Here is a 17,822-nt window from a genome sequence, read left to right on the forward strand (position 1 = left end):
TCACTTCTGAGATCCTTATTCTTAAACTGATAGTAAATGAATTCCCATTTAATTCTATCCTGAGTTTTTCCACTGTGTGAGTTAATTTGATTACCTTGGGTAGATTGTGAGCTCCATCCAATACCTGAGGTTTTCAAATACTATGTATTCAACATAATAACAAAATGATCAAGATAATAATAACAACTATAACCACAATTACCACTTAATGACAGACTATTATTTCCCTGGCACTCTGTTGAACTCTCTACAGTCTCTCATTTAACAACCCTATGACATACATATTACTAGGCTCAAATCACAGATGGGGAAACCAAGGCACAGAGATGAAGTAGTTTTGCTGGAGTCCAGCTGTAAATCAGCAGCTGGGATTTTAACACTTCCATGCCTGACTCCAGAGCTCTGTGCATTATGGGCTGACTGACGGGCGAGGTCCGAGTGCTTCTGCTCTCCCTCCAAGTCTTCTTCTTGCTGTCCTTCTCTTGTGGTCACAGCATCAAGGTGACACAAAGGACAGAGAGCTGTAAGGCCATATTTTATTAGTACAAATTACACATTATTTCCTTTTTGCTTCCTCAAAGTCCCATCGTCAAAGACTGATATCATAAAATTTCTAATCCAAGAGCACTAATCTCCCAAAACACATTTCAGAGCTGGAAGGAATGTCTTTTTGTTTTGTTTTAGAGAAACAGTCTTAATGCCAGTGCCAGATAATAGATAAAAGGGGGTCCCCACCAGGGACCTGGGATGACCAGTCATTCTTCCCTAAGTGGCAGCCCAGTCAGTTCCCTCTACCTCTCTATCCGCTCCTTCTCTCCACCCACCAATACCATCCAAATATCAGCAGAGGAGCCTGGACACGGGCAGGTGGGGAGAAGCCTTCTTCTGAGTCTTCACCCTCCTCTGTCCCAGCTTCTCCTGCCTGTGCAGGCTGGTGACACTGAAAACAATGAGGCTCCGCCCCTCTGCCAGGCATCTGCAGGGAGGTCAGGAAGACACAAGTTTCTGCAAGGTTTCCTCCCCTTACTTCAGGACTCCACCGCCAGCCCTACCCTATCAGCATACTCGCTCAAACACACATACACGCACATTTTTAAAAGAAATGATCTCCTTGTAAGATTCAGTATCCAATTCTGAACATCCTTTACTTTCATCCAAACTGGCAATCAGTTATTATAGATGGACTGATAAATAAACCAGGCCAGTCCCTGGGGAAGGCAGGGCTTCTCTGCAGTCCCCAGTGCTATATAGCAGTCTCATCACAATCACCAGGGACACATAGAAATCTCTGCTCTTAAACAAGGGCACTACCAAGAGAGGTGAAGATTCCCTACTGCTTCCATGCCCCCCCTAAACCCTCCACAGAGAGAGAGATCTGGGGCCTCCATAACTGTCATTACACCACCTCTTGGCACTCTAAATTGGCAGTCAGCAAGGGAAATAAATAGGAGGGATGATAAGTTTTCCAGTATTTTCTCTCCTTTTTCATTTTCATCTTCACAGCAGAATTATTTTTTTCCCAAGGGGAATCTGAGAAGCACAAAGCACTCTTTGTTTTGATAAGAATCTGGGGAAGTTCGTCTGGCCTCCATGCTAGTGATCTGGTCAGGATCCCAGAGGACGTGGATCCTGGACGTTCTGGGCAGACAAGGTCATTAGGGGAGCCCTGGGTGAGCAGTCAGAAGGGGAAGAGAAAGGATGGCTTCTATCATGGGGCTGAACTGTAAAAGAACTGCAGGATGACAGGTGGTTTGTGGCAGGAATTCCAGTAGAGTCTGTGTGATTCCCTAGGGGACCTTGCACCCCCATAAACTGGTTATATAAGCTGGCAGAAGGAAAGGCTGCAGTATCAGTAGGGTAGTACACTTGCCAGGGGTACATACCAAGGCACTTATAAAGTTGAGACTGCTGGTCAAGTTCCAGAGGTCTCTTTTTAAGTAAGACTGGGTAGAGGGAGGGGCAGCCACAGGCAGCCCAAGGTGACTTCACCTCCTTTCCAAGGTTTGTACCCACGGAGACCACAGATTCAAGCGCACATCTAATGCAAGTTCCTTGATTCATGCTCTTTATTGGCTGGGAACTTGGGCTCTTCCTTGCAGAATGAAGGATAATGAAACCAAGGAATCCATAGGGACCTAGAGAACCCATCTGGTATGTGGCCAGCGTGTAGAGAGCCAGCCTATCCCCTTGGCTATCCTCTAGGCAGGATTTGCCACGGTTCCATTCCTTTCCTCTACCCTGTTGACTGAGTAATGTGAAAAGCTTCACTGAGTATACTGGGAAGGGGCTGTGGGTGGGATAACAGCCTGGGTGGGCAGCCGTGTCTCTGACTGCCCCTGCAGAGCCCTGGTCATACCTTCTGGAATTAAAGAACAATGCCATTGAGACCAGGGGCTCAAAAGGAATAGAGACGTGATGCGAATGAGAGCTACGGGGTCAGAAGGGACACATCTCCCCTCTATGAGCCGCCACTCTTCCCACCTGGTCCTGGTTCCCCCAGGCACAAGGGTCACACTGATAGGTCATCTGACCTGGCCTTGCTGCTGGCCTTACTGAGACGACGTTTGTCACTCTGGTAGCCATGGGGAAGGCGGTGACCTGAGGAGACTCCGTTGGGTACCTCAGGCTTCTGGGCATAACGAATGTGAATGAAACCCTCCCCAGGAATCTGCTCCTGGCCTCGCACTTGCTCAGTGGCCAAGTTGTCTGTGTTCTGCTGGGAGGCCATTTTGTTATTGAAAGGACTGAAGAATTTCCCCCCAGGCACGTTCTCCAGGCACTGACTGAAGTCAGGAGGTGGTGTGCAGCTCTGGACTATGTGAGCAGAGGGGCCAGGAAGCTGACACTCAGCCAGGCCCTGCCCTGACTTGACAAATCGCTGCCTGATTTTCTTCCAGCCCAGGTGGTAGAGTTCAGCTAAGCTGAGGAAGAGGGACAGTCCTGCCACAGCCAGCATGAACACAATGAAGACATTCTTCTCTGTGGGCCGAGATACGTAACAGTTGACCGGGTGAGGACAGGGACTCCTGCGGCAGACATGCAGAGTGTCCAGGAAGATCCCGTAGAGGAGGTACTGCCCCACAATGAAGGCCACCTCCATGGTGGTGCGGATCAAGATGCTGCACACATAGGTATTGAGCAGGGTGCCCTGGAGGACAATCTTCCCATTCACTTCTTCCCAGCAGGACATCTCTGTCTTTTCAGCCACTGGGTACTCATAAGTGCCAGCACCCCGGGCCTCTTTGGCCCTCTCGGCCTCCCGTAGCCTCCGCTTCTCCTGCATGCGTACCATGTGCATGGCGTGGCCCATGTACACCAGGGACGGCGTGGAGACGAAGATGATCTGCAGCACCCAATAGCGAATGTGGGAGATGGGGAAGGCTTGGTCATAGCAGACGTTCTCGCAGCCCGGCTGAATCGTATCACACTGGAAATCAGCCTGCTCATCCCCCCAGGAAGACTCGGCAGCAGTGCCCAGCACCAGCATGCGGAATATGAAGAGGACAGTGAGCCATACCTTGCCGATCACTGTGGAATGCTTGTGTACTTCCTCCAGGAACTCTCCTAGGAAGCTCCAGTCACCCATCTTAGCTCAGCTGAAGAGAGATACCAAGACTTCTGCAAACAGGACAGAAAGAAAGAGAGAGGGATGCTTCTGCAAAAGTCTGGAAGGTCCAATCATGCTCTGAGATTCCAGTGATCCATACCAATGTGTTCTTTCAGAAAGTACAACTTAGAAGTCAAATTCACCTAAAAAGCTCCTTGTTTTTCCACCCCCGGCAAAAATAAAAGGAGAGAAAGGATTTAAAGTGGTCATGTAGCAAGATTAGAGCATGAATCCCATACTTTAATGGATCTAGAAATCTATTGAGGTGTATGTGACAATGTGGAGTCTGTGCTGTTACCCCCAGAGATTCTGTTTCAAGAGGCCTGGGGTGGATCTGCAGCAGGTAGCCCAGCTTCTTCTAATGCAGGCACTTTAAGGCCCCACCTGGAGAAATGCCAGTGTCGGGAGAGAACGTGGGCCTGGAGTCTGCAAATGTGACTCTGGTCTTTTACCTCACTCGGTCTGCAGAGTGGGAATGGAAATAGCCATACCAGAAGATTTTGAGGGTGAAATGAGATGACGAAAATCATAACTCAAATGTTCCATATGTTTGAATGGCTGTCAGGTGAAAAAGAATTGTTATGGCTCCAGAGGGCAGAGCAAGGCAGAGGAGGACAGAGGGTGGGAGAAGCGAATCTGGCCCCTCAGGAAGTAGTCTTTAGCAATCAGAACTGTCCAGCATGGACCAGCTGTACTGGGTAGTGGCAAGGAAAAGTGTGTTGTGTCACACCCACTGAAGGTATCACAGATGAGTGTTCAGGTTCCCCCAGCCAGTAAGCAGCTGGTTGTGTTGACCTCCCATACCTCAGTGCACCCTCCCAGCTGAATAACTTGGGGTTTCCTTCTGCAAATGCAAGGTCCTCACACACAGTCCTGCTCACTCTCACACCCAGAATAAATGCCCCAAACCTTTTTCTCACATAGAACCTTCCCTCATCAGGCTCTTGTCTGTCTCTTCAGCCCCATCTCTGCCTGTCCCCATTAGTTCCCTTTGTCCAGCCATGTCAAGTCCTGGAGGATTCCCAATGCCCTCCTCCCAGCCACCTACAGGCCCCCTCACCACTAACTGAATCCAATGGACTGATAGATGGGCCCTTTAAAACTTACCCCAGTCATTGCTTCCTTCAACCCTCCCTGCTGCCTCCAGCTGAGCCTCTTCAGCTCCCATGGTGGTGCTGGGCACACTCAGTCCTCTCCTAGCACTTGCCATCATACTTTGTGATCCTCTGCCTATCTGTGTCCTTCCAGTAGAGGCTCCTTGGGAGCAGGGATTGTCCTTTCCTCTGTATCACCATCACCTGCCCCAGAGCCTGGCCCAGAGTGAGTGCTTAGTAAATATTACTGAGTGAATGAAGGCCGAATTGGCAGGCACCGGGGTTTCCCAGCCAGTGGCAAACCAATTCCCTGTTCCTTGTCTGCATCCTTCAGCAGGGTGAACAGGCCAGGTGTCACTTCCTCCATCCCCACTGCAGTTCGTTCTGGTCAGTGAGGTATGGGGAGAGCCTAATGTGGAGAGAGTGCTCTGGGAAATGTATTTCCGACCCTGGGAAATGTATTTCCGACCCCCAGTAAGTGAGGAGAGAACAAAGTCCTCCCCACTCCTACTACTTCCTGCCTGTGGACAGGGTTGTGTGGGCCAGGATGTCCAAAGCTTCCCAGAGAATCTCCAAACTGCCAGCCAGTGCCCTGAGACTGCTCAGTCAACTCCTGAATGTCCTACCCCCAGAATTCTTACTTGATGAGCAACAGATGTCCTGATGGCTTGTGCCTTTAACCAAACCTATCTAGCAGGATGAGCAAAAAAATTAGGAGAGAACTGAACATAAATATTCCCTTGTTGAAATCAGACTGAATGGACCTTGGAGACTGTCAGGTTCAAACCTTGACCTTCACATCTTTGCTGCCAATGTATCCCTGGTTCCTATTTGAACATTCTTCATGCACATGAGGATGGACAGGCCAGAGGCACCGTATTTCATGGTCCAAGCCTCCTTGACTCTTGAGTCAGTTGCGTGACAGAGGCTAGCCTTCTGGCCTGTCATCTCCCAGTATCCCCATTCCCTAACCCTGAGAGTCTGCCCTAGGGTCCCTGGGAATGAAGGAGTCCATGAGTGAGCAGGAAAGACCTTATCTCTTTTCCCCCCCATATCAAGACCCATTCAGGTCTTGAGGTCTTTCCTCTGGTTTATGAAAAGGCAGATGGTGAAGGGTCCCCTCCCTTGGCCTCCAAATGTGGACATTTGTGGAGCACTTGTTCAAAAGGAAAATGGCTGATTAGGTAAGAGTTTGAATGATCTGCCATCTCTTCTGGGCACGTGCCGTGGTCAGCACCTTCAGGGTCATCCACGCACAGGCAGGGACCGGGATGCGGTGAGTGTCTACGAGGAGGAGCGGAGAAGGGGAGGGAGGGAAGGAGAGAGGAGAAGCAGGAAGAGGAAAGACAAGAAAGAGTTGGAAACGGAGGAAATGAGACCATGTAGCAGTTAAGAGAAGACAGTCTGGGCATTAAGTCAGTCAGGTTCAAATCCTTGTTAATACCTGCTGAGCTTGGAGAAGCTCCTGAATCTTGTCTCAATTTCTCCACTTCCAAAATGGGGGCACTATTACTTAGCTCGCAGAGGGTTATGAGGCGATATATAGAGAGTACTTAGCACAGTGCTCAGCATATAAAACTAAAGACTAAAAGGCAGCCGCTGCTAGCAAGGAATGCTGTGGGGAAGGACAGGAATCGGAGGGAGAAAGAGCAGTAGAGAGGCGTGTATTACAGTGGAGAGGGAGAAACAGATGGAACAGCAGAAGGGGAGAAAGAGAGAGGGAAATGGAGATGGAAATAGAAAAGAACAAGAAAGGCAGATGTGACATTCTCCCAGAATATGGGGCCCGTTTCCAAACTGTCCTCAATCCCTGAAGACTTGATTTCCCCTTAATTTTCAGACTCTGTCACTCATTATTTGCAGGTTCCCAAGGGAAGCATAAAAATAGTTCCAGGCAAAGAATGTCATATTTTGATCTGGTCTGCCAGAATGCTTGGCTGCTGGCTCCCTCACCTGGGGTCCAAGGATCGCACCTGAAGGAAGTAAGGCACAGGTGCAGGAAAGGCCATAGTGGGATATCAGAAAGACGCTGTTAGAAAGAATGCCTCACCGGGAGGGAACAAGAGAAACAGTGAAGAAGGGTGGAGGGGGCAGACCTTGTAGGCTGGTGGCAGTAAATTAGGGGAAAGCCCTCTCATTTGTGACTTCCTGGATGATTCAGGCAAGATCAGAGGTACTCAGAATTGCTACCACTTACCAGAAGCTCGGTTTATAACATGAAAGGTCCCTGGCCGAGGTCAGTTTCCCAGCTGCATTTGGGCACAATGTAGGGCTACAACCTGAGCCAAAGAAACATGAAGATTAGATTCTCCTGGAGTTTATTGGGTGTATAGCATATAAAATGCTTTGTAGATTATTATCTATTTCTTGGCAGGAAGTGTGTTAGGAGGAGCAAAGGAAGCTGCCCATACCATGAATAAATTTTATCAAATACAATGGTAATGTTCCTCACTGCTTTAGCTGTTATTGTCACTGGCTTCCTACTGCTTATACAGTCCAAACTCTTTTACTTGCATTTGAGACCCTCCACAGTCAGCCTCACACCATCTTTTTCCCGTGTTCCCCTCACACACTCAGTATTTAAGCTACATAACTTCCATACATGTATATGTGGCCCACAATTTCTCACCTCTCTATCATGTCTCCTCATGTCCCCTTTGCCTATGAGTCCTTCCTTTTCATTCATTCATTTAATAAGTTTACTGAGTGGTTGCCAGGTGCCAGGCATTATGCCAGGCACTGAAGATACAGCAGTTAAAAAGACAATTAGTCCCTGCTTTTACTGAGCTTAACTGCCTTTATTTCCCTTAATTAAGGGGAGAGATCAAATATTGCAATAAAGCACAGTGTGTGTTAAGGAGGTACAGCGCATTCTGGGATCCTACAGCAGGAGGCTGACTCATTGAGGGGCGGGGGAGGGCCTCAGCTTAGGGTCCCCAAAGAGCCCTGGGCAACAGAATTCTACAGCCTTTTACAACCGAAACAAGTTCTGAAATCCCCAGGGCAAAAGGAGATGGTCCCTAGAACCTGGACAAGCCCAAGTCTGAACGTTCTTCACTCCAAAACCTTCAACATCCTCTTTAAATGTGTCTTGTCCTGGGACAAAAAAATAACTGTGGAACAATCACCAGATAATTTGTTTGTTCATAGTAACATGGCACTTGGATAAGAGAGAAAAGGCCAAAGGAAGGCTTTTGCGTATGGGGAGCATGGATCATTTTATTCCTTTACTTCACGTATTATATGGCTAGAAATAAAAGCCAGGTATCCACAGTCCTGTCCAGGGCTCCCCCTTGTGTTGGCTAGCTACCCAACCAACGTTTTCAAAGAAAACCAATTTAGAACAACCTAGATTAACATAAACTCATAGCCAGGACCTCTTCCTCTGACCCCACAGATCTAAGTAGAAAGGGAGAACTCTGCTCAAATTGATCTCAACCCTCTTTGATGTCTCCTGAACTATGAAGATCTGAATCACCGTCCAGCATATAATTACCACCCAGGACTCCTACACTTGATTACATGCTGCCTTACACTTTCCTCTAGAAGTTTCTTGTCTCTCAGCCAGTCTGCAAGTACTTTTTTCAGCCCCTACTATGTGCCAGCATTATTCTGGGTACTAAAATACTCAAGAGGTACCAAGCCTGACACATATTAGGCACTCAATGATATCTGTTAAATTTAATCAGGCACCACTCCTGCCCTCAAGGAATTAACAGCTTTCTCTCTCAAAGGGGCAGTAGACTCATCAGAAGGCTTGTCTTCTACTTTGTAACCTTACTGCATTAGGTCTTAAGTGCTCTCATTAAGTACATAGTAAATGCTTTTGTAATAATTCAAAAAAATTTGGTCCAGCAGTAAGATTGCAGGGAGGCTCAAATCTTCCTTAAGTCCAGCAATAAAAAAATAAAACCTTACACTGTTCAAAATTTCCTTCTCCTACATTCTCTTGTTGACTCCAAGAGAGGGTACCATATTTGTTTTGTGTAAGACTGAATACCTTCAAGACTATAGATACTCAGTCTTTATTGTTGAGTGGATAAATCCTCATAGCCAGTTTGTGGGATGGTGTTTATTGCCCCTTATTTGCAGAGGAGGAAATTTATACAGCTGATAAGAGACTTGTTCAGAGAAACAAAGACTGATGGGGACAGATCCTGGGCTTCCCTCCAGAGTTCCTAATCAAGTCTGGTGCACACAGCAGTTACCTTCCACCTCCCGTCCAAGGGTGGAGCCCATCAATTCTTATTTCTTTCCCTTTGAAACTTCAAAAGCTCCTGGTCACCTTGGGTCAGTGAATGATTTGAGACACGACTTTGTCATCTAGTATAAAGACCTGGGGGTCAGCTTTTATGCAGTTGAGCAAATACTTCTGATGCTATTTGCTGTGACCAACACTGGAAGGGATGCCGAGGGGATGATGGAAAAGTATAATTCAGCTTAATTTCACTAACATTTAATGAGTATCTTCTTATGTGCTGAAAGTTAGGGACCAAAAATTCGGGAAGACCGTATTGCAGGGCCTCCCTGACTGGTGGGCTGTACAAACACAAATGTGGTGAATGCTAGGACAGAGGTAAGCGCAGCAATGCTACACAAATGCACAAAGGAATACTGGCCCTGGCCAGGGCTGGGGGCTGACTAGGGAGGGCTTCCCGGAAGGGGCAACCCTTGAGTAGTAAATGATATTTGTAGAGGTGAGGTGCAGAAGAGATGAGAAAATTCAAGACAAAGGCAACTACATGAACAAATCCACCAAGTGAAAAACCAATATGGTTTTAGAGAACGAGGAGCAGAACAGAGAGGGAGAGATTATAGAGGGCTTTGGAGGCCATGCCTAGGAGTTTGGAGTAGTTCTCAACCCATGTGATAGATGATATTCAGCACATGACTTGCTCTGGTGCCCAGACCTTAATTCTGGCACAGCCCCCAGTGGGGTGAAGATATAAGGCACTGCACGCTCAGATGTCACCCTGCTCTAGCAGTCCTTTAGTGATGGTGGCAACACCAACTTGGCAGGCTTCAGGTGACAGGTGCTGCACCCTCAGCCATCCTACTCAAGAAGGCCTCTTGTAAGTGAATAAGAAGCCATGGGGGTGCCCTGAAAATTCTCTTCTTTCTGCTGATTTTAGTTCTGTCTTTTGGAGCCACACATAACAGCCCTTCTAATATAGCATTTAACAACAATTTTTGTGTTCCCCTGAGTCAGCAGCTGGGCCTTGGGCTGAATTGTAAAGCCATTGGGGTTTCAGAAACATAATGAGAATCATTTGCTCTTCTGGCTCAACACGGTTATCTCTACAACTCAACACGGAGCTTCTTGAAGCTAAGCACTATGTCTGTTCCTCATGGTATCCTCCTGCTGAAATCCACCTACCCCTGCTTCCCCCTGAGTGCTTAATATTGCGCCTTGCACCTCTACTTTCCAAAAACAACAACAGTGGATGAATTATACAGTGTTTAGGTCACTCAAAACACCTAATACTTATAGAGGGGCCTCCCTGGGAAGTTGGCTTAGGGGCACCTGCACAATGACTTATGGTGACCAGACTGCCAGAGAGACAGAAGCCCCTGAGCCTTCCGTCTGCCCATGAGAGCCCTCCGCTTGGCTAAGCAGGACTGGGTGTGTCTAAAGCAGAGACTCGGTCACCATGATTATTCCTTTTCTGCTTCCTCCCCATATACCACTAGGGAGCTCACCCAAGCTTGTCAAAATTAGATTCTTAAGACCACTCCACAGAGTCTAATTCTGGACAATGACACATGTTCTGAACAATATCTAATAGACCCCTGGTTCTCAATAAAAGCTGTTATTCATAGAAATGATAACAATCCCTTGGGCCTGTGATATAATTCCACTCAACATACAGTGGAATGTGGCACAGGGCAGGGTTGACTTGCTTCCTAATTAAGAGAATTCCATTGTAAAAAGACCCAAAGGACCTCACTTAAAGGATGCCTAAGACATATTATCACACCAGTACTGTTCAGTTCAAAAAGTGTTTATTGAGCTCCTGCGCTATGCCAAACACCCAACTTGGCTTTATAAGTCAAGTGCTAAGTATAAGCATCATCTCAGAGCTCTTTTGTACCTTACTCATTACAGTACATTTTTCTAATTTCTCCTTACCCCAGTGCTTTCTCCCCAAAATGGATACATAGGGAGAATTATACAAGAAAGTGGCCTTGATCCTCAGCTACCTCAGTCATCTTTATTATCCTTGGAGATCCTCAGCTCCATTTTCCAGTTTACCCAGAGTTACTCAAAAAGAGAATTTTAATATAAGTGATAATAATAACAACACTAATAAAATGAGCTAACACCTAATGGGACCTTTCTACATGCTGGGCATTCTGCAAGTTTCTTGACATCTGTTTTCTCATTTGATCCTCACAATAACCTGAGGAATCGGGGCTCTCCCCATGCCCCTCTACAGGACTCAGAGAGGGTGACTTGCATAGACCACTTGAGATGACTTGCTAGTGAGTGGTGGAGTCTTGCTAGTAAGGCCCAGTTCTCATCTTGTTGAACAGTGCTGCACCTGCCATAACAACGGAGCTAGACTCTGTCTAAATCTCCTCAAGTTCCTGTCTCTGAAAATCCTGGCCAGCTAGGCTGGCCTTTTACATAAGATGATGGCTGCAGGTTTGTTTGTGACCCAGCTGTTGGAACTGGGGCTGATCTGTAAATTGTTGGGGGTGCTGGAGGTAATTCTCACATGTAGAATGTCCATCCTTTCCCTGATTTAGGTTCAGGGTAGCTGCCCCAGCCTCAGGGAAGACTACCAGGCATATGACAGGGCTGAAGCTATGGACCTGGGCAGTACCAGTCTAGCACTTGGAGTCTGGTGGGGGCCTGCCTGCCCCCCTGGGCCCTAACCACTAGAGAGGGTAGAGGGAGACAGATCAGAGAGGAGGAGGAGACAGATGGGGGAGAGGAAGTATCACGGAGTTTTCCTCTGACTCCAGTCAATGACAGATAATTAACTCCTCTTTAAGTTTACTTATTTTATTCTGGCAAGGACAGAATGGTATACTCGGAAACACCCTGTTGGCAGGCAGTTGCTTTAAAGCTAAGGAGGTGGAAGGGAGCAAAGTGGAGAAAGAGAATTATGCTAGGATAAGTAATTTTCTTCCTAAAATGTTGGAAGAAGAAATATTTATGAAGAGTGTATGAGAGATACTCAATTACAATGAAATATTGGGAGGTCTTTATTAATAACTCCACAGGGGTTGGTTAATACCTATGCAGTTATTAATGAAAATTATATTTATGAAATGCTTCCATTTCTTTATTATTTCTACCATCTTGACATAGATTCATAGCACTGTAGAGCTGAAAGAAATCTAGAGATCAGTCAAACTTGTTTTTTACAAGATGAAGATTAGGGTCCAGGTAAGTTAATAGTAACAATAGATACCACTAAGTTGAGTGGTTTCCATGTGTGAAGCATTTTACAGCTATACCTTAAGCCTGCTAGGAAGTATTATCCCATTTTACAACTGAGAAAACTAAGGCCCCAAGGCCAAGTAACCTGCACAGTCACACAAGAAGCCAGTGCTGCGCAAGGGTCTTGAACCTGATCTGCCTGACCCCAAAGCCTGCCTCTCTCTGTGTCTCTGAAAGGGCAAGAAAATCAGAAGCCTTAGGGCTGTCTGACAGCTGGGGACAAACGTGGGACTGGAACTCCAGTCTGCTCACTCCCCACGCAGGGCTTTCCCACTTTCCCAGAAGAGGCCCAGCCAGGGCTTTTCCTGTTGGCCTCTGGTTATTGGCTGGCCATCCCTTGCATGAGCTGTTCCTAGAATTAATGATTACATTGAGGCCCTCAGCCCACAGTGCGGGGTTCCCAGACTCAGGAGCATCTACCGCCATTTGGCCGGGATTCACATATAGAAAGTTATTTCCTTTTTTAGCCACTAAGTGCTCTTGGCTGCAGCAGTGTCTACTGCCATGTTCTCAGCTAGCCAAACACCGGGCTCTGGTGTTCCATTGATGTCAAATCATAACAAGAGCAATGGAAACAGAAATAGTTAGATGGTGGGGCTCACGGTTCCTAAGGAATGCTGGGATTTGAACCCTGCCTCCATCACTCTCTAGATGGGTGACCTTAGTCAAGTCACTTAATCTCTGGCTTCCTCCTCATCTGAAAAAAAGGGAATGTTTACTCATGGGAATTGAACAACTGGTGGGTTTGTGGAGGCACCTACGAGGTATCTGGCACATATCTGGGGACAATAATGTTAGTCCGCTTTTCTGACATTTCTAAGGAAAATTCCTCTCAAGCATGACCCAATGAGCCAATATGTTGCAGAATTTATCAGGGCAGTAGGCTGGTTAGAGTGGCACAGCCGGGGATCCCACAGGGCAGCACATGCGGAAGGTGACTGCCAGAGGCGAGGAACACACAGGCAGTGGGAAGGATGTTAACGTAACTGTAAGTTGGTTATTTCCCTGAGCGTGAAGACCCTCATAGGCAAGGGTGGAGAGGAAGGGAGGCGTAGGGCCCACTGAGATCAGGCCCCACTTCTTCTCATAATTGGTCCAGCCTGCTTTGAACCTTTCTTTAACTCAAGCTTTTGGGCCTGGAGATGGACTTCATATGAGGCAATATTATAAAATGTGTGATTCCTGTAATTCATTCCTTCTGAGAAGCTGCAGCACTGTTGAGTCCAATCACCAATCTGAAGGCACATCCGCAAGGGCAGGTGGGAAGCCGGCTCAGGTCTACTTGGAAGAGAAACAGAAGTTTGTCTGCTCTGAGCTGAGGGGAAGGGGTGGCCTGACCCTTAACCACATCTGCCCGCTCCTGAAGTTCCGAATCCTGAAGACGTGAGGATTAAGATTCTAGAAGTCCTCTGTGAATAAGAGCCTAGTCAGAGAGGTTTTTCCTGGTTCCCGCTGTTTCTTTGCAACTCCAGATAAGACACTTCCCCTCCCTGGGCCTCAGTTTGCTCATGTGCAAAACAAAGCAGTTGAGCTGGATGGTTGCTAAGGCCCTTCTAGTTCTAAGTCAGAACACCTGGGGAGTTTGTGTCTTGCCCACTGGGACAGTATAGCAACTTAGTGGCAAAGCCAAGAGGCAAATCCAGATTTTCTGATGCCCAGATTAAAGGACAGCAAAAGTAATGCCAGAAAAAATTCTATGGTCATAATAAGCAAGCAGTACCTTTTCAGAATTATGTGTCATGGTGGAAAGGCCTTTGCATCTAATAAGATGCAATTCAAAAAGACTTGGGGCAAGGACCAGGTGACCTGGGTTCCGTTCTATGATTCGCTGAGCACTTACTATGTGATAGTTATTTTAAATGCATTATTTTATTTAATCTTCATAAAACTTTATAAGGAAGGTATTTATTAACCTCTTTAACAGATAAAGAAACTGAAGCTCAGAGACATTAAATAATTTGCCTAGGGTCACACAACTGAAATTCTAACCCAAATGTGACTCCAAATGCCCAGGCTCTTCTTTCTGCCCTACTCCTGAGTTAGATAGACTCTAAGATCTTTCTGTGCTGTTTCAGTATCTCCGATTCTGAGACCTCCTGATTCCCTTTCCTTAGGAAAGTGGGTGGATTTGTGAAGGCTGCATTTTTCTTGCCCATGATTTGCTACTCTTCAGAAACAACTGGTTCACAAAGTGGCATCAAGCTGTCATTCAACAGGAGCCCACAGCCTCTGACTATAGAAAGGGTATCAGCTTATTTTGTAAGAGACATGAAGCTTTCCTGGAAAAATGAGCATCTTTCCCCTTCAATCAGCTCAATCCTTCAGTCCAAGGTTGGGTCAGTTCACCCAGAGAGCTGCTAGAATCCGCAGTAGGTGAGACTTTCCCTGAGACAGAGGGCAGAGACTGGGCCCTTGGTGCCCTTGGCCCTGAGGGCTGCAGGTCTTCTAGTACTTGTCCTGATTGGTCCACACAGATGGGCTCCTGCCTTGTTTAATTGGCTGGGCCCAGAGGTGGGCTGGTTCATACCCAAGAGGCCAGGCTGCATGTGGTTAGCCCTGCAGGCTGCTTGAGCCTCTGGAACCCTCCACTGCATGTGCCCCCACTAGCCAGCAGAGATGATGTAGAGCAGGTGAGCAAGTGGGTGTCACTACCAGAAAAAGGACTGTGGGATGCTTAAGTAGAAGAAGCAGGGAGGCTTAGGGAGAAATGGAGGCCTAGAAAACACAGCCAAGACACAAGTCAGAAGAGCCCTAGCTGTGAGTAAGCAGAGTAGGATGTTCTCCCAGCTGAACTGGCCCTGACTCACCCTGTCATCTCCAACAAGTCACTTCCCTTTCTAGGCCTTGTTTTCCTTATTTGTCAAAGAAGAAGTTGACTGGTAATCTAAGGGAACTGTTCCAGTTCTAATGGCCGAGGACTTCGGGCCAGTGCGAGGAGAGGGGACAAGAGTAAGGTAGCTAGGAGACAAGAGCCATAACCAGTCTCAGGAGCCCAGCAAGAACCCGTCTGGGTTCCAAGGCAGTGGCAGCACAGGGCGACTTGACTGTGTTACTGCCGTGGCTCTGTGAACTCCATGTGTCTGGGTGAGGGGACACCCAGAGAGTGCCAGTCTGGAAGACATGGAACACACCTCCTGGTATTGTCTGCTGTGCGTGTATGGCCACTGGGGCTGCTCCTTGTCAGCTGCTAAGTGAGGAAAAGGCTTGGAGAGACAGCCAGTGGAGCAGACTCCAAGCAGCTCTGCTACCCTGGGGAAACTGCCAGAGAGTGGAAAGTTCAGAGCTGTCCCTAGAGAGCAGTGAGTCAGGGTCTGGCTGGGCCATGGCTCTGGGGACAGTGGGTGGAAGAGATGGAGGCCGCTTGGCTCTCTGAGAGCACAGCCTACATACCAGCTTGCGGCCCACCCCACCAGGCAAACGGAGGCGCCGCACCTTCACACATGGGCCTTGATCTCTTCTCTGCTTTGTTGCACTTCTCCCAGGTCTCCTGACTCCCTGTCCAGTGCTCCTCACACCACCCTTCCTTCTCTCAGGCCAGACAGACCCAGTGTGCTGGGGCCTTGCTCAGGAAACAGCCCAGAGAGAAGCTGAGGAGTGAGAACCAGGAATCCCTCCATTATGACAGGATGCTAGGAGGGGAAGTAGGGGGAAAACAGAGCAGAGGCCCAGTAAGGATGTAACATCCTTGTGCCTGCTTCCCTTTTTCAGGGATGCTGAGGTGCGTTTGATGAAGAAACATGCCTTGTACAAAGTTACTGCTGAATGGAACTGGAGGGATCCTTCTGCTTCAGATCCCTCATTTAAAAATGAGGAAACTGAGGCCCAGAAGGGGGAGGTGCCCGGCTCAAGGTCACACAGCCACTCAGCACCCCAGAGACCAGGTCTCTTAGGCCCTGGGTCTAGATTCTTTTGCAACATGCTCAGAAGAGAGGCCAAGAAGCTGACAGAAACCTTTCTGTCCTGCACCTGCCACCTCACCCCACGCCAGGGACGAAAGGCGGCCTCCAGTGGGCACCTGTCCCCACCTTCCCCTCTGGGTCTCACCAGGCTTTCCTCTGACAACAAGTGGCCAGCCAGATTGCTCAGAGTGCACAGCGGGGACATGATACTCTGCAGGAAACTAAGCAGGGAATATTTTTAAACCATCCAACATGCCTTAGGGGGAAAAAAATCAAAACACTCCCCTAGATGTTACGGAAAGCATTTCAAAAAAGATTCCAAGCCTAGAGGAAGCACCATAAAACAAGAATGATTTCAGTTTTAAAGGGCCAATTTCCATCTTAACAAAAGTGCTTGGAAATGGACTGGGGACCTGCTTGTTAGATGCCCCTGGAGCACTGCAACTCCCCAAGGCAGACAAAGTCCAGGGCCCTCTGCTCACATTTCCACAGCTCCTTATACATCCAAAAGGTAATGTATTCATAAGCTGTCCTCCTACCGTACACAAATGTCATCATTGCAGCGGGCAGTGAGAGGGGTGGTGAATAAGCGCGCAGGTACGGAGTAGGAGTTTTGCGTGCTTGCCAGCCTGGAATTCAAGGCTCTGCCTTCTGGCTCCTTCCCATCAACTAGTAGTTCTCTCTTAAAATTCACGTACCCTTACCTTTTACTCCTCCTGTCTGGAGTTCCCGCGGGCTTCCTCCTCCTCGGCCGCCTCTTCTCCGGCTGCCCACTCTTCTCGCTCTTGAGCCTGTCAGTTGTTCCTCTCCCACCCTCTTTTTAATCGGTGTCTGTCGCCCTCCCTCCTCCCACTTCTTCCTACTCTCTCTCCCCACCCCCTTCCCCCTCAGGATCCCTCCTTCCCCTCTCTCTTTTGTGCTCTTAGAATCTTTGCTCATTTAAAAAGTTTTCTCCCTCCACCTCCTTGCAGCCTTTCCTCAGCGGTCTCCCAGAAGGAGTGGAAGCCCGCCTCCTCCCCGGCTGCCCCCTGCTGTCACTGTCCCCGCTGTCCCTGCACTCGCTGGCTCACTCGCTTGCCCGCAGCTGGTGGTGCACCGCCTCCAGCCTCTGCCTGCTCGCCCCTCTGGGGAGCCGTCTCAGGCCCTCAGGCCACAGTGTCCAGGGGCATCAGCGGGAAAACTGGCACCACCCAAGAGAGCTCTCTGCCCATCCTTTTCCTGTCATCAGAAAAAGGGTGCTCAGTCATGGAACAAGTCTCCCCGGGACCTCTACGACGCCCATATCAGCGAGCTGAGCACCAGCTGGCGAGGAAACATGGTCTCACAAGTCAGCACAACGAGGACCCCGAACAGACACGAGGGGTGACCTGAAGCTCCCAAGGGCAGGAGCAGGGCACCCCACAACCCCAGGATCAAACTCTCTCCCCATCTCCTCTAAAGAGAAGAGAACACCTCCTGTGAGCCAGGCACTGGGGTGAGGGAAATATATATATCTTTTAGTTTTTATGTATTTATATTTTAAAAATAATTTTATTTCACTTAATCATTCCAATTTTCAGTTCTACAACATAGACATTTCTACATTTCACATTTGAGGAAAGAGGGTGCTTGAGAAATCAAGTAGCAGGGTCATGGTGACCCAATCAGTAAATGGTAGAGTCAGGATTAGAAGTTTCAGCCAATGCTGAAAGCACACAAGGTCTCTCAGCTGCAATTGAGCCAATGAAGTAAAATTGTGCCTTATTAGATCACATGTCACATGAGAGAAAATT

General features: G+C 48.0%; 1 protein-coding gene across 3 annotated transcripts; it reads right to left on the reverse strand.

Annotated features, from left to right (window-relative positions):
- Nucleotides 1–527: 527 nt before the first annotated feature.
- GJA5 (gap junction protein alpha 5) lies at nt 528–16,907 on the reverse strand. 3 transcript variants are annotated; one of them, XM_017677687.3, is made up of 3 exons: nt 16,755–16,907; nt 6,899–6,980; nt 528–3,618 (listed from the first exon to the last, which is right to left on the reverse strand). In XM_017677687.3, exon 3 carries the CDS (start codon nt 3,584–3,586, stop codon nt 2,510–2,512), a length of 1,077 nt encoding a protein of 358 aa, XP_017533176.1. In that variant the 5' UTR covers nt 3,587–3,618; nt 6,899–6,980; nt 16,755–16,907; the 3' UTR covers nt 528–2,509. The 3 variants fall into 3 exon arrangements, with proteins under 3 accessions (XP_017533176.1, XP_036877448.1, XP_036877454.1); XM_037021553.2 differs by having other exon boundaries at nt 16,749–16,907; XM_037021559.2 differs by lacking the exon at nt 6,899–6,980.
- Between the last annotated feature and the right edge of the window lie 915 nt (nt 16,908–17,822).

The sequence above is a fragment of the Manis javanica genome, chromosome 4 (assembly GCF_040802235.1).
Source record: "Manis javanica isolate MJ-LG chromosome 4, MJ_LKY, whole genome shotgun sequence".
Lineage (NCBI taxonomy): Eukaryota > Metazoa > Chordata > Mammalia > Pholidota > Manidae > Manis > Manis javanica.